A 17,750-nucleotide genomic window follows, 5' to 3' on the forward strand; every position below is an offset into this window, starting at 1 on the left:
GGAAAACTTATAAGTTTGCGAAATAGACCTGTGTTCTAAACGTGATGGTGGAAGCATCATGCTATGGGAATGCTTTTTGTTTCTACACAGGCAACCTGCCAATTGGAGGGCAATGTTTCAATTGCAGTGTTGCATAAATAGGCAACTTATGAAGGCAACTGGTTGCACTGGATTTTCTTTATATGAATCAGAGTAGAGGGGAGTAAACACTTTTACTCCACACTTTTCAGATTTGATTTAAAATTATTAATCTTCAGTTATTTTCCTTATGCTTGTACAATTATGAACCGTATTGCGTTGGTTGGTCACCCACAAAATCTCAAAGTAGTTTGAGGTCGATGGCTAAATTATGTCAAAAAGTAAAAAGATTCACAAATTATTTATGCTACGAATGGAAAGTAGCATCTTGTTCAAGCCATTGTATTTACGTCAGTATTGTCCATTCCCTAACATGCACCGTACCCTTCAAATGGAGTCGGTCCAAAATCTGCAAGACACTACTCGCTGCATTATGCTGCATGAAACTCTGTCGCCGTGTGAGTTCCAGTTGCATTTGCGTCGGCGTCTCTGAACCGCCCGGCCTCCGCTGTGAGTGGAGCAGCAGTTCAGAGCCTCCTCAGCCTCCCCATCAGACCGTTATCAGAGTAAAGCCCGCTGCATCTCCCACTGAGGCAGGAGGCACGGACCTGCCCTCCAGCGCCTTTCATCTGTGCCTGAATGCAACTCGACTCAAACACGCACACAAAGCCCTATTATTAAGGTTTTCATCTGTGTTCTCTGTACTAAACCCTGTTTTGGGGTAGCATAGAAATTACACACTGCTGCACAGAAAAAGAGGAGCAGTTTTTGAAATGATTAATCTTTACAATTATAGGATTATGGTAACCAGTCATCCTGGTTGAAATGTTTGTAGCTTAAGATCTTACAGTTGTTAAATATTAGTGTTAAATGGAGAATAAAGGAGGTATAATGTGTCTGAAAATGGCTGCTTGCATTCTCTTTCTCCTGGGGAAAAACTTTCTCTTTTTTGTGCATTAGCTTTCAAAAGGGACTTTGGTCACGTATGAATGATGCAATTTGCCTGGCTGGGCTACCTGACCGAGACCCGACAACAGGTTTGGTTATTTACTGCTGTACGTATTCTATTGGCATGTAAGAGACTGCTGTGATTTTGTTTTTGACTGTTCGATTGGAACTTGTCTAAATCCTGCAAAGATGCCAGTCGTTTTATCTCGTACCTTTCCAGTTTTGGCTATTTGAATTCAACTTTTTGTTCCTATGGATTCTAAAGTAACTCCAAGTTATTGGTTGTCTTTCAGACAGAAAGAAAGTGCAGCTTGGGAATCCTGCGGAATATCAGTTCTGTGCCGATCATCCGACGACTCAAAACCTGAAATAGTGATGGGAGTACCGTGGAGATTCACCATAGACTACCGTACAGTCGTTGCTCTTTAATTAACTCCTCTTGCTATGCCCAGAGATGTTGTAGGTAGGATTTGATCTCATTCGTCTGACGGAAAGGAAACATTTTATTTCCCACTGAACAAAAGAGCAAATCGTTTTGTTGTTGTTGTTTTTGGTTTTTTTCTAAATAAGTGGATCATTTCCATTTGTGAAAATCTGTTGTTTCTGACGACCCAGCAGTTGCTCATGATATATGCACAGGAGCTGGTGAGATAATGTTCCTGACTGTGCTTTGCAGTGCAGTAAATCTCTGCTGTTTTATATCCTGCTGCGATGTGTAATCCTGTTGCCTTATCTTTCCACATCAGCCTTCCTGCCTCTGGTTTGCTTGACAAGGCAGAGCCGTACACTCAAACCCACGATAACATCTGTCAGAATATTCTTAAGATGTTATTTAAAAAAATGTTATTGCTTTGCTCTCTTATAGAGGTCATGTAATAGTTATAATAATAGTTGCACCTCGCTGTGTCAGCTTTCAGTCTATATTGTCAGACTTTTTCATATCTGGTTTCTAATGTTTCCTTTTCTCTTGATCCATCAAGCAGTCAGTCCCCACTGGCGTACGAGCTCCCCATAATAATGATATTAAGATAATGACGGAAATGAAAGAACTTAATTGCCACATGAATGCAATTAGCCGCTCCATTGACCTCAGCTTACTTTTCCACTAAATGTCAGATTAATAAAATCAAAGATCATCAGTGTAAGACTGCAACGTTTATTATGTTAACGAAAATGTAAAAGACAATCTAACAAGACAACAGAGACCTGTCTGATTGAAATCGCTCTTTAAAGTCAAAGACACGCAAACACAGTCTTATGTTGACCTTTTTTTTTTTTTTTTTTAAGGAGTACTGATCATCAAACACCTAATTTGAATGATTTTTTTTTTTTTTTTTTAAAGCATGAATTGAGCGATTATATTTTGAAAAAGATTGCAAACAAACTTCCCCAACGGTAATTTGTGAAAAAACCCATTTAGAAGTTGATCGCTTTTCGCTGCCGAATTGTTGGATTTATTTAAACTGGTTCGTCTCCAGCATTTACCCAGCTTTTCTTTATTGTTGTTGTTGTTGTTGCCATATGTAATGCAGGGGGCATCCATTTTAAATCAAGTGGAGGTCGGGGTTTTCCAAAAGCTTCAAAAAACACCTTTGATGGTGAGATTGGGACGAAAGTCCAGCTGTGTCCACGTTTGAACTGACTTGCTGCTAATTCGATGTGATTAAGAATTTCAAGGTAGTCCAATAAATTACTTATTCCACTCTCCTATGTTGGTAGTTTTTAATTCATTTTTCAACCTTTACTATAAGGCAGTTGCTTTACTGGCAGGGATTATGTGAATATATTCTTTATTTAAGCAGAGTAATTATGAAAATTACTTTTGAATTTTCTTACATTTTTTTCTCCCCCCTGATGTTGATTCTGTTGCTGCGTTTTCTCATGCCACAAGTGCTGAATGTCGCTGCGTTTACCAGAGGCTCCAGTTGAAAACAAGTCGGCGTGCTTTTTTTGGACCATGTAAACAAGGCTGCCGGGTTAATCGTACCTCTCGTGGCATTTTTCATGCTCTGCGGATCAGGTGAATCAGAAAAGCAGAAATTATCAGCTCACCTCATATGCACCACCTCTTTAGAAGGATTAAAGCAGACGTAGGTGTTGCAGTTACGCTCAGTACAGCACAGACTGCTCCTCGCTCCGACTCCCACAGGCCGAGCGACTGTTCCAGCAGCTTAACTTGAGCCAGAAAAAGAGCAAACGGCTCTTAGACGGGAGCTTCTCGAGCCTCTATCGGCGTGCGGTTTTTAGATGGTAAAAGTGTTGAAATCCACCTTTGGACATTTGGAATGTTAAAACCCACAAACCTCAAGAACAATGTCATTGTTGAAAGGATTTCATGAGGAGTTTTTCAAAAACCATGAAGGGAACTCCTTTTGCTCGGCAGAGATCACAGTTGAACGTTTTGGCGGACATCGAAAATGCTGGGTTTGGAGGGAAACTACCACTTCACCATGAATGCACCATCCGAATGTATGGATCATGCAGGATTTCCTTCTCAAATTCTGTGGGAGGATAAAGATCGTCACTTTTAGTTTGTTTTCATTTTTGTGTATGGTGGACCCCAGTTTTTGGGGCAGTTGGGACCACAGTTGCCCATAAAAGCTTGAAATCTGCAAATAATTAAAACCCTTTCTAAAAGTGATTATAGCTGCATAATTTAACAGTTCAAACACCAAATATACCTTATATACGTTAATATGCACAGTGGAAAACATTCTAGCATTACTGCAAACGTTAATATCCACAATTTTTGTTATTTCCACTCTTTGGGGTTCAGCCAATTATCGGCAAGGGCTGTAAATGGCGTTCCTTGATTGGCTGCTTGGAAAAAGCCACCATGTCAAGTAGCATTGCATGTATGTATTTAATCTTTTCAAGCTTGCTCTTCTTTCCAATATTTTAGATATGGACTACAAAAAAACATAAATTAATCGATGAGTGAGTTTTCTTTGAATAATTAGAGGTTGCATTCCACAGAAAAATCCACAAACACTTAAAATACAAACACATTTATTTATTTATTTATTTATTTTTTGTTTAGATGTGTAAAAATCAATAATTGAAAGAGAATGGACTTAGCTTCTAATCCTAACCCTCAATTGGGGATTAGGATTAGGTGTCTAGGGTCATGGACATGATTAGTCCAATGAGATGCAAACTCACCACAACCTGATATACATTCCTAATGTTTGGCACAATTGTTTTGTTTGTAATGAACAGTTGCTAAGAGTGCACTATATTTAGCTTTTTGTGATCCATTGTTTCCCATTTTAGAATGGAAATGTCCCCTTTTTTGCTGAAATAACAAATATTAATGCTTGCATAAATTAAACACACATGCAGTCATTTTCCCCCCCATATGCTCCTTGTTCCTACACCTATGAAACATTTCCTTTCTTGCTGTTCCACAACTCCTACCCAACAATCATAGATCAATGACATTTGTAATTAGGGAGAAAAAAAATTGTAATCTGGACAAAAGAAGGGGGCGGGGGTGTCATCTGACGTGACATGTAATCTGTAGTGCTTGTTGGTCGGTGGTTGTGTGAACGGGACGCATTGCCAAAGAGGGCTTTCAACCTGCGACAGATAGCTCAGTTTATGACAGCCATCTGCCTAGGATGAGTGTGTATGTGTGTGTGCGTGGACGCATGTATGTGCTCCACAGACACGGTCGTGTTTTCACTGACGGGTGCTGGGCTCCCGGTGGCTGCTTACTGTAATATTGCACCCTCAGTGAGCAACAACACGGGAGATGTGGGAGCCCAGCAGAGCTTGTTAGTCATAAAATCACAGCCGTTGGCGGCCTGCTGTTACCGCAACCCCGAAAACTGAAACCCGAGTAGAAGTTGTGCTCTGGGTTTTTAGGGTTATGGGTTTTATTGTTTGTACAGTCTTGAGATCTGTGAACTCTTATAGGGGCAAGTACATAAAGTGCCCTCCAAAGGCAGTAATCTTGAACTTTTCTGTATTTTGTCACCTTAAAACCCAAATTTGACTGTTGTTTGGATCTTATGACACATTAAGTTTTTAGGGAAAGGAAAATGGCAAAATTGTAATCCCACCTAAGAGGCCTGGCAATGGGGAACACAGCTCCCAGCTCAGATGGGGAAAATCTGTTGAAGGGACAGCTATTAGTTTTACATGCTGCAAATAGGCAATAGGGTATTTATAATGCCGAACACAAAAAGGTAACTATGGTAAAAGTTACCTTCAGATGGGGGAAAATCTATTGAAGGGACAGCTATTAGTTTTACATGCTGCAAATAGGCAATAGGGTATTTATAATGCCGAACACAAAAAGGTAACTATGGTAAAAGCACATAATAACTTGAGGACCTCTGGGATAGACTCATACCAGAAACCCAAACAACAAATATAGTCATACAAATGCATAGGGCACTGAATATTTCACACATCAACATGTGTAAAAACAGTAAGAACTGTCAGTGGCATACACAAAGGTAGACACTGCTGTTATTACTAGCACGGTAAGGATTTGCCCCTTTATTTTGGCTATGGCTATTAAACTGGTTAGAAGCTTTTAATTTGAAAAACTCAACATCAATCTATCTTGCCTAAAACAGTTAAGTTGGGGGAAAAAATGGTTAAAATGGTACATTCTAGCAGTTTAAGTTTCTAAAATGGAAGCCCTTGCTCGTGCATGTAAAAGTATTATTGGTAGGTTCAAACATTGACCTAGTCCAAGCACCAGGCTGGAGATGTCCAATTAGAAATGGCCGCCGGTAAATGATAAAATGCTGCCTCATCTTCAAGACACCGCACAGTCGCAGCGACTTGTTTTCAGTGGCAAAGAAGAAGAACATCTTGATGTCAGATCTCACTTGCGCTCCGTGAGGTTTTTGGTGGTAAAGCTCGGCGTATCAGAGAAGCACTTAAACTTGAGAAGAGAGACGAGATGAAAGGTACGGCAGCGTTTCCCCGACATTTGATCACAGGGAACACTTGCAAATAACACAATCCCGTCGTGTGCGAGCTGCGAATCCTCACCTGCGACCGAGTGCGATCTGGAGCCTCAAAACTCTGAGAAATCATTTACGGTGCTGCTTTTCACCGCCACTACACGGAGGGAGAATGAGAGACTATTTTTACACCGAGCTTGGAGAGCAAAGTGAAAATCCTTCAGAGGGGAGAAAAACTGTGATACTACAGTCTTTTTGAGAGAATATATAGAATGTGCTTCATCATTTTTGTTGTTTTCTTCCAACCCGTGAAGATCAGTGTGAAATAAGTAACCACGTACAACTTAATAATGGCTGATTAATTTATAGCAACTGCTAGCAGGTTGGTCGAGATAAACTTATTTGGAAGAAAGAGAAGAATTATAGAAATTTTGTTGCTCCAAGCTGTTGGTTCAAAGACGTTAAAAGGTGGCAAAAAACCTTGGAGTGCCTGAATATATGAATGGAGAGATTGTTGAATTGATTTTTAGTAAACTCGGGCTTGGTTTAACTAATATTGTGACTCCTATGTTGCATAAATTGCTACAGGAGTAGAAATTGAGAGCGCTTAGGGGCACTTATATTTTGGTATGGTGTTATGATCTTAAGTTATGACAAATCCATAAATTGTTGTTAACTTGAGGTAATATCTAATCAAGATTCTTTTTTTGATTCGTCTTTTTTTTTTTTTTTACAGTAAGTAATATTGTCTGCAAAATATCTTCATACTGAACCACAGCCTTTAGTATGACATGAGTACATGATTCACGTGTTTTTGTGATCCATGGACTGACTAAACTTAGACTTTGACTAAAATGCAATAAGCAGGACTAATCCTGCAAAAAGCAAAGTAAATAACTCTGATTCCTCTTCAAGATTCCTCCTGTCTTTAAACAGCACAATGTGCACGGAAGAGTATTTTTTTTCTTTTCCCTACCAAGGCACAGCCTATTTTCATGGCTATATTTAGAGGCCTGCTTCTGCTGGAGGTGAGGATATCGCCTGCTGTGTGTGAGGTGAGGGAGGCATATGTTTTTTTTCTTTTTTCTTTTTTTTTCCCCCCCATCTGACCCACGTTTCCTGGTGTGAATTAAATCAGAGCTGAAAAGTGCTAAGAAGCTATGATATGGAATGGTCTCTCGAGAGAAGCCAGTGTCGCTTCTGATTCGTCCGCCGGGGTTAGAGTCGGGCCCGCTGTGTGCGCTCCCACTTTATGGCATTCTAAACCAGTAGCTTGTGGTGGTTTGAAGCCCATAAAATGAGAGGACACACACACAAAAAAAAAGAAGCCAGAACTGCACCAAAATGAAACTGGAGCGCTTCGGCCACCTTTGTTTACTTTAACTTGTTTGTGCTTCAAAAACTAGTACGTCCATCTCATTCGATGCGAGAGCAACAGAAATGCCTCTCCCTTTTGCCATTCCACCCCAACCGGTTTGATTTATGTGCCACAGATGTTGCGTGGCCAGCGATGAAAAGAGGATGGTGGTCAAGCAGCGGAAAAGACGAGCTATCTTCATCGGCCAATGACGCCGCAGACAAACATCCGACTCCACGTTCATCCGGAGCTTGTTCATCTGTTCCACGCTTGTTCCACGTTCATCTGACGAAGCTCCGGATATAACGTTCCGGAGAGATGGAGGGATGTTGAGTAGGGACAGAGCGAGAGGGCAAAGATGAGATGACAGGGACGAAGAAGAGATGACAGGAAGGATGAAAAAATAGCACCTGAAAACACTGCTGGATGCTTGATGTGCCCTAAATCTGACACAGTAATCCTCTGATGGTCTGTTCAGTGAGCAGATATGCCACCTTTGATCTCTCACCCTGTTTTTTTCCCCCCTTCTATCCAGCAGTTGTTACTTCATCTGTCAATTGTTAGCCTTCTGAGTTATTTTTGGGTCATTCCAAGCAAACTCACCTTCACTTCCAAGTTCTCCCAGAACCTTTATAAAACTCAGTTTTATTGGGTTTATTTTTGATTTTAACTCTCTTATTACTTTTGTGAAAGATTGTTAAACTGAGCTGTGGTTTTTTTTTTAGACTAAAAATACAGCTCAAACTGAAAAGCTCAGTTTTAGCCATTTGTCTGTGATTTGGTTCATTGTCTGTATAGAAACCCCACAAGACAACACAAAAAGACTAAATGCATTGCTTGTTTTAACAATTCTTTAGTCCTTATTCTGAAACCTAGCACTGTAAAGGCATGCAACAGCAAAATATTGTTTCTTCATCTTCTAGAGCTTAGTATGAACAATTATAAAGTAGATTAAATGGTATTTTGTGCATCAATGATTTAATGAGATGCAATTAATCAGGATTAAAAAAAGCTAAATTTAATTCAGCAGGAGAGCAGAAAAGTAAACAAAAACTACTATAACTTTTATACTCAACATTTTATTTTAACAGGTTTGGTGAGAAACCTCTTGCTGTGATCCAGAGATGGGTTTTTTTGGTTTTTCACTTGTTAATATTTTGATCAGGTATGATTTATTATTGTTGCTACAATGTCTTCCCATACCAGTTTATTCCATTGTGTTGGGTTCCTTGGGGGGTTTTTAATGCTACATTTTTCTTGTGTTTTAGCACCTTCCCTGTTTCTTCTGCAATCTCTCTCCATCAGCTGCTCTGCGTTAACCTGATTGTGCTCATCTGGTTTCCATGTCACTACGGTAATCACACCTTTGCATTCAATCTTCATGGTTTTCATTGTTCACTGCCTGTTTGTTCTGCTGTGTCCACCCCAGTGCCATGTTCTGTTCCTTTTATTCCTCTTCTATAAGTTCTTCATTTTCTTTCATCCTCATTGCTACGCACCTGCTAATGTATTGCTGAAGCTCAATCGTAACAATTAATGAAACTGTGAGAAATTAAATTTTGTTTGCTTGTTTTTTTAGTTTTAAGAAAATACAAAACCTTAATTAATAAGGGCGGGGCATTGGGTTGGGCCTTTAGAGTGCTGTAATATCTAATTTTAACAACCTTCTTTAAAAGGTTGTTTTATTCCAAAGTTTTGGAAAAGTGATTCCAAAATTGAATCATTTTGAAAGTGGAAGTGCAGAAAAGATGATCTTGGTGAATCCCGCTTAACTGAAGAGTGGAAACTTGGATCTTGGAATGGGATCTCACCCGACTGAACCATCGGAAAACCAGTAAGATTTACTACTTGGTGTGCCTTGTAAACGATCTGGACTTGGAAGCTAGTATTTCTTAGTTCCACTCCAGCAAAACCAAATGAAACGTTCCCTGAGGATGGGATTCGAAGTTGGAGCTTCTTCAACCCCGAGTTAAAAATCAGACATGGCTGCCAAGGTTAAAAGGTAGTTATAGCTACTGAAATATATTCTAAATACTCTGGCTGTAGTCAGTTGTAGGTACTAAGCACAGGCAGTGGGCATCCTGTCAGTTTTGTGAATGCATAAAATAAAGAAATACTTTTGTACTTGAGCTTTCATTGCTAGTAGAAGACAACTTATCATTGACCACAACAATCATCAAATGCTGTTTGAATTCATCTTGGAAATATGAGCACAGTTCGGATGATGGTGATGATTGGCGTAACGACCCCCAAGATGGACCCTTTCTTCTTAATTGGAATTCTCACATCAGGGGGCGTCCTTGTTGATTTTTACTTTTAATTCTTAAGATTCTCACTTCAGAATCCAACTTTCTTACCACGACGGGCTGCATTGTCTGCATTTGGCTAACCATAGTTAGCGTTCCAGCTCAGGCTAATCTTTCCTGTGTAATCACTTCTTCCCTTCTTTATCACTACATTAAATGGGAAGCTTAATCATTCATTTGGCGATATAGAACTGCCTCTTGTTTCCTCTTCATATACAAGAAAATGCACTCTGGCTTTAATCTCCCATCCTCTCGGGGGTGATTCCGTGGGGTTTCTTGGCTTACTTTACTCCTTTGCTCATGGTTTATTCATATGTTAAATGGAGCATTCCAACACTTTCAGCCTGCACCAATCACAAATATCAAAGCTATGGGATGTAGTGGTTCAACACGTAAACTCACTGCAAAAACAAATAAAATAAATTTAAAAAAAACAATAATCCCACTCTGTAAGAAAGCATACCATGACAGTTACCTTAACACACGAATGAGGAAGAGCCTCGGGTTGCTTGCTTTTTCACGGTGTGTCTTTTCCCAATCCGCCGTACGAACTACAAAGGTGGGGTGGGTAAAGTGGACATGCGAGCTGGTGATGAGGCTCAAAGAAACGAGTCACTTTTGACACTTCAAAGAATTTTAAACGCACTATCCGCCGCATGAGGAATGCAGAGGGGGTGTTTGTCAGGATCCTTTGTACTTAAAGGCAACAGCAGCTACACCCAGGTGATGCGAGGGGGAAAAGAAAAGAAAAAACCAGAGTTGTGTGAATTTGTGTCAGATGATTTTCATTTAATGTTTTCTTTGATATTTTAGTTCATTTGTCTGCTCCCTCATTTGAGATTCCCATGAATTTTTCATGCACAGTTTGTCCCGGCCAACTGAATCTGTCCAAGAGGCTTCTACACTCTTCCAAGGTCATGATTTAAATCAGCACCTATGCACAGAACATGCATTTTTCTGTCAAAATGTAAATCATTGTATGTTTTACTAATGGCCCTACACAGCAAAAATAATTTTACAATTTTAAAAAGAGCAACTAAAAACTTAAACGTTCACCCAGACGATCTAAAAACAAACCTACTGGTCAGCTGATATGTGGAGTTGTAGGTGCTAAAATGAAATTCTGACGTCAATGCGATACTACAACTCCCAGAATGCTTTGCTATTTCTTCCCCTCTCGTCGCGCTCCCAATGAGGTTGCGTTAAAGTGCTGCTCGGAAATTCCCCTTAAAATCACAGCTTCAACTTGAGTCTCATTTGAAGAAAAAGAGAGTTGTACTTTTAAAAATTATCTTTATTTCAGTAAAATTGTTAAGCATGCAAATTAGTACATAGGCAGTGGACTTTAACTGAATTGTGCATTTAGTTTCATTCTGTGGCATTATATTCCATTGCCACAGTCACTATGATACTAAAAGAGCAAAAGGTCATTTTCTGTCTTCACACACAATCAATCAATCTGTTCCTAATAAGCCAATTTCCTTGTAGAAATACATGCAGTTTCCTCAGCAAGAACTCAAGTCTGAACAGTCTGAGAATTTTAGATTTTGAAATTATTGAAATGTTGAGGAATCTTTTATTGGGTACCAATTTCAGCATTGTTATCCAGTGTCCATGTTTTCTTATTATGCCTGCACTATGGAGGGCCCATTCAGACAACTTGAAGTGAAAATGGTTTTGGCAAAATATTTTATTTTAATGGCTCATGCCTGCTAGAATGGGGAACTTTTAGACTCAGTCTCCACTGTTTTGCCAGCATTCTGTTTGTGGTCAAATGCTCTCTAAGGGCCAGAAACGTAAGTTTTGGTCTCATCCGACCAGGATAACCTCTTTCACGTTGGTCTCAGTTTGAGTCACCCTTCTTCTTCTAGTGAGCTCCTAACAGTTATGCACTTGTCCTCTCAACAAATTCTACCACTTGAGCTTTGCATCTCTGCAGCTCTTCCGTTGACTTCTGCTTCTCTGATTAATGCTGATCTTGCAGTTTTGCTATACCCTTAACATTTTTCAACCAAAGACTGAAAAATGTCCTTGGTCGGTTTAATCATGCAAGTTAAATCTTATTGAGAAAATAAATTCTTGGAAAATACTTTGATATGTGGATTGAACTTGACTTTGCATTGGACTTCTCATGACTTTCCCTGATCTTTTTGGTGTTTTGTCTTCATAATGCTGTTTGTTCATAAGTGTTTTCTTGCGAATCTTAGGTACTTTCACACAGCATCTATAGTTGCTATGTGAAAGCAACTATAGATGCTTAGGGGCTCTTGTTTATTAAACAAATGACTTAAATAGGTAGAATAGTTTACTTGGATTTTATTTAGGTTTATCCAAGTAAATGGGGCTAAATATAATAAAAACATTTTAGGATTTTTTTTCATGTTTAAATATTGAAAACTATTCTTTTACCTTTTCTTTAGTATTATGTGCTATGTGGTGTGGTCTATGTGAGCCTGTCGCTTAAACTCTAAACATAGCTACGTTGACTTACGTGGTTAAACGTACGAGTTTCTGCAAGGCAGTGTATGATGCAGCAATGCTTTTTTCCCCCCTGCTTCCACCAGCACATCAAAGACCAATGTATTTTCCTAAGCCAGCCCCTGAATGCGGACTAAACTCGCGGTTGTCACGTTTCCCACAGACCCTGAAAGCGGCACGACTCCGTACCACTACGAGCAGCAGCAGCAGCAGCAGCAGCGGCGGTGTATGTGGTGGAGGCGACGCTTTCTCCTTTCTGTAACCTAAACAATGACTCCTGCTACCGAGCGGAGGAGAGCCCACTAATAGAATGCTTCACACGCACCTAGAACCCGACGTTTCGCTGCTATTCCGTCCGCTCGCTTGAATGTCCCGAGCGTAAACATGTGGATACCTACAGAACATGAGAAATACGGCGTCGGTGAGTTTTATTATTGCACGTTTTATTATTGATATTCTCAGTGAAACGAAAACGGTTGCCATATTCTTCTAGCGCACACAAGTGCATTTGTGTGTAAATAAATGTGTGGATTGTGAACTAAATCTCTGACTCGGGCATTGTTTTCTATTATTATTATTATTATTATTATTATTATTATTTATAAAGCATCATTTTCCTGGGCTGTCTCAGTTTTAATTGAGTCCCACATCGCAAAACATATCTATCATTTTCTAGTAGAGAACCCCATAGTTTGATGCTTATGTAGTTGTTTTATTATTATTATTATTATTATTATTATTATTTGTATTTTCGCTGTGTTTTGCTGTGACATTAACCGGACAGCGTTTCTAAAAATAATTAAAAAAATCACTGTTTCTGCTCTTCTGTCTGTTTGAATGGGAACCCCAGATAAGCTTCGGGCAGTCGCTGAATGTCGGAGTGTGTCTGTGCAAATTATCCGAGAGAGACCCCCTTGTAGATGGAGGAAAAAAAAGTGATTAGGAGGTCCTCTGTAAACCGGCGCGATCTCAGGGTGAAATAGACATGGACGCGTGGAGATCATGGTAGCGGTGTGTGTATGTGTGTGTGTGTCATCCACATTGCATTGTTCCAGACAGTCTGGGGATCACACACTCAAACAAGCGACAACAACGCAAGCGATGCCAATTGTTGTTGCGACAATCCCGCCGGTGGACTTTGTCCTGTTGATGTGTTTGCGCTGATTTCCGTATTTGTCTGCAAAACCTGGTGCTGCTTATTGAACTGGGGAGGGCGGGGGGTGGGGGGGGGGGGGGTGGAGGGTCAATCAGGAGGGACACGAGTCTGTCATATGGACGTTCCCTGGAGAGATCTGCTCCGTGCTTTCGGTCAATGCATGCCTCAACAGTTTCATTCAAAGGGACTCAATCAATGAGTGGGAGTGTTTGCCACCTTATTAAAACCGATTTAAATTGCAATTTGTGACTGCAGGATGATTATGGTTGGGGGACATATAGTTTTGCGTTGAAAAGTGTCCCCCAAAATCCAGCACTTTAACACTATCACCTGCAGTTTGTGAAGAACGTTGAACCCAGCATTTGGTCTCCAATTGTCATTGTCACTTGATCGCTTTGCGAAATGTTCCCCCTGGTGAGTGTTTGTTTCCCTTCCCTATCCGACTTAAATCGCTGCACAGTTATGGCTTATTTGGTCCTGTGCTACACACTCCTCTAGAGTCCACAACCCCTATATTTGCAGACAAATGGATTTAAGCCCATTTTGCTACTTAAACCCACACCCGGCTGTCAAAGTTCACTCTGCTGAATCAAAGGAGGTCATTTAGTTTGGAGGCTAAATAGTTACCATTGTCCCAAGACTTCTTAAGGGTGCCCAGTTAATTGGATTAATTTTTATCCATTTCTCCCCCCGCTTTTGCACAATACCAACAGTAAGACTCTTAATTGGCTGTGATTTATTCCTTAAGACGTGTTGGCAGCCACAGACTTCCTTTTGAGTTGTTTCTCTTTTGAGGAAGGAACAGCAGTGTTTTCCTGTTGTGAAATTCAGCTAGCATTATCCACAAGCTCACCCCCACACGCACACGCACTCAAGCAAACGTGACTAGAAGCTGTTTTATAGCACAGATCTGTTGGGGCAACTTTAAGTCATAAGCTACAGCATGTGAACTGGATGAAATCAGAGGGTCAATTTGTCTGGTTGGTGTCTGGAGAGGATTTAACTCATTCTGTTAGATCAGCTGAATCAATATGGACTGAAGAAAAGCTTTTCTGTGCTTAAGGAGCATCACAAGGGTGAAGGTTGAAGTTTAAAGGGACAAGCTTTTTTGATCAAAAGTCAAAAGCATCAACATTTTTGCCATAATAATGACATATTTTTTTGTGCAACATGAAATGGACAAATGATACTAAAATGTTACTAAATGACACATTAGTATACTGTATGAATAAGTTGGATTGAGAAAAACTGAGCGCTTTTCTTTTTTGAAGAGGAACGAAGAAGTGATTCCTGCAATTCTTTGTATTTCAGATAAAGTGGGGAATTGTTTGAAGTCGAGAGCTGACTGGGAACACCTGAACCTAGTGTACTGTCTCTGTAGACTAGATTGACCTGGGAATGTTTGGGAATGTATTCTGCCATTTTTTTTAACAATGACTTTGGGTGTATCATTGTATAATTATTGGTACTGTTGCCTTAAATGAGAAGGTTCTTGGTTTGTTTGACATTTGCATGTTGTAACCCTGCACATGCATGCTCTTTGGATACTTCTACAGTCTAAGAACACGCATGTTAGGTTTATATGGCTTAGGTGTAAATGTGTTCATGTATAATAGTCTCTATGCTGCCCCCTGATGGACTGGAAATTTGCCGCTGGACATTTGTGTTTTTGCGCCAGTCATGACCCTGCTAGGGTAGAAATTAAAGAAAATGGTTAAATGGATCAGATGATGTCACTCATCTTACTGTACAACAAAATCACTGATGCTTAATAGCCCTACTTAGGTTTTACCAAGAATAAGTGAACCAAAGTTAATATAAAACTTGCTGTAGAAATCCCAATATTGTTATTGTCTAATGGTTTGACGGTGCATGCAAGCTGTGGAATTATGGGCTACACTACAGTTTTTCAATATAGCAAAGATTTCACTACAACCTTAGATCATAACTCGAGGTGTCTCCAGTAACCCATGCTATTACAAGACAAAACATCAGATTACTGGAATCCAGACTGCTTATTTGGGAGGACAAACCATCATATCAGTCCTGACCATTGGTCCCCACCAGAAATCTCTGGAAAGAACAGCCAGTTTATTACAGTATCTCCCAGGAGCTTATACAACGTGCAGCATCCTTTTTTATGTTACACCAGTCAGTAATATCTTTGCTCTGGAGATGCTGTGTAACTCCTTACGTTAGCCATTTTAAACATGACTGTGATCTCCAGGTCCTTTCAACGAACGTTCTATCCCCCATTTCACAGGGAACCTTGTTTTTTATTCTTTTTTTTCTTTTTTTTTGATGGTTGAGTTTCCTTAGATCCTCACAGGAGTATTTGATCTCGGGGGCAAATCGGGATGAGCTCAGAACGCCTCGCTGTCTAATTGGGAATTTGTGGTGTTTGATGTCAATTTGACTTATGAGCAAAAATTGTGGCCCCTTGAATGACAGGAGCCAATGCCATTCATGAAATATGGATGGAGTCTCAGCAGGTTGATATCTGGATGCCCATTAGGTCATTAGTAGGGTAATTATTGGTTAATAAAATATTACAAGAAGGTTAGAAGATTAAAGAGAGATGGTCTATCTGATTCTATAATTGAGGGGATGAGAGTTTAGACTTAGCAGTGCGTTGTATCTTTTCCTTTAACCCCATATAGGTTGAGATTATATAGGAATAACAAAAGACATCGTCGTGATATTGATTTGTAATGACTCGCATATCCAAGGATATCTATAAGAACATAAAGAGCAGTCTGTCACAGATGTCACATACCCTTTAACTCGCCCACTGGCTACACAAACCACTTGAGGCTGCACTGTTACGTTTTGGAGAGATTAGACGTTCGACAGGGCGAAGCCTTTTTTTCCTCATTAAGGTCTTTTGATTCAGCCAATCAACCGTGTCATTGCTCATCAGAATTCAGACAAGTAATTAAAACATTTTTAACGAGCCTGTCCTGGATCCGTTCTCGCCCAAGCGGAATTCTTCTCCAGTGGTTGTGAGAAGAATAATTTTCTATTCGTCTGTTTTCTTTTCTGCGAGTGCTGTGGCAAAACAAGCTAGGAGCATCAACAAAAAAAAAGTGAGAAGGTTGCAGCATGATAGACTGCTCATGCTTGGCTGAGATAGAGGGCGAAGATGAGGCCTCAGGCTTTCCTGCTCTCCCTTGGCTGACATTACGTCTTCCTCCCTTGGGAGCATGTCAGTAGTGGATGGGATGGGGGGGGGGGTTAGGGTGCTGGCGCGTGTCAGGGGTGGACTCATTGTCAGGTCGACTGCCTTGCCCTCAAATTCAACCCCTTCGTTATCCCCCCACTCCGCAGGGGATTAGCAGGTTGTTTTGGTTGGAGGCTCTGAGGCCCATTCCACCATTATACCCATGATTTCTTAATGCAGCAAACCCCAGGGCAACGCATGGGGGGATGGTGGGTAACAGGGGCGTGGTGAGGTGAGACCTACCAGCATGTAATTGCTTCATCTCCTTTTGTAGAGATGGAAGCCTTTCTCTGCTGTGTGACTTGCCAACAGATATACAAACTAGCTTCGTGTCACTAGAGAATCATTTAGCACATTTTAGGCTCCCTTGTGAGTAAAACAGATTGGGCAGTTCTCTGTTAATTTTTCAATTTCAGCAATCTAGTTTTATTTAAGCTGTTTCATAGTGCACATAAATCTACATGGACATGTACAGTACATATACTGTACATACGACTGGCTTGACGTTTTTGTTCATCAGTAATTTACTTGGGTCAGCGAAGCAAATACTTCAACAAGAAAATGTTTCTTTTCTGGCACACTCATTCAGCACTACTACACCTGTTGTTTGTGTTATTAAAATGTATCGTTTGATTTTTCATAGGCTCACTGGTTTATGTGACTCATACAAAACCATACGGTTTTTGACACAGACTGTGGGTTGGGGGTCTTAGCTGCATTTCCTTTGCGGTGGCAGTGTAGCATGTTCACAACAGGAAGATGGTGCATCACCTCATAGATGCATGGTTGAGTGATGACCAGTTAACCAGAATGCATATAGTAATGTTAATGACCATTATTTCAATTTGATTTGACATAAATTATTTGTCTCATTTGCAACTCTGTTGGCTTGTTTAATAGGTCATGTTCATCCAGCCTGTAGATTATTTGTTTCATCAGCAAAATAAGAAAATTAGAAAATCAGCAAATGTGTGAGTTTGCATACACACCAAATGTTTTTTAATTCATGCATATATGTGGATGTTCATGCACATAACATATCATCAATTTCCAAATAATCCACATTATGCATGTGTTAACGTTAGCATAATGTGAAATGAAAAGGCTGGATTAACAGACAATTGTGTACAAATTGTTCTGTGCAAAAATGAAATGCTTTGCTAATAAAACACATATTACTGACCAAGAACTCACCCCATTATGAAACTCCATTATAATATTGCGAGCCAGCAACCAAACAAGAATTGAAAAAAATGCTGTCAGCGATGCCCTCAATTTTTAAAAA

General features: G+C 40.1%; 1 protein-coding gene across 3 annotated transcripts in view; it reads left to right on the forward strand.

Moving 5' to 3' along the window:
• Nucleotides 1-12,268: 12,268 nt before the first annotated feature.
• dock4b (dedicator of cytokinesis 4b) overlaps nucleotides 12,269-17,750 on the forward strand; it is a 122,098-nt gene continuing 116,616 nt past the window's right edge. For all 3 annotated transcript variants that reach the window (XM_032589260.1, XM_032589263.1, XM_032589262.1), the window contains exon 1: nucleotides 12,269-12,510. In XM_032589260.1, coding sequence (XP_032445151.1) covers nucleotides 12,474-12,510 — 37 coding nt within the window. In that variant the 5' untranslated portion in view covers nucleotides 12,269-12,473. The remainder of the gene's footprint in view (nucleotides 12,511-17,750) is intronic.

Source organism: Xiphophorus hellerii, chromosome 17, assembly GCF_003331165.1.
Source record: "Xiphophorus hellerii strain 12219 chromosome 17, Xiphophorus_hellerii-4.1, whole genome shotgun sequence".
Taxonomy (NCBI): domain Eukaryota; kingdom Metazoa; phylum Chordata; class Actinopteri; order Cyprinodontiformes; family Poeciliidae; genus Xiphophorus; species Xiphophorus hellerii.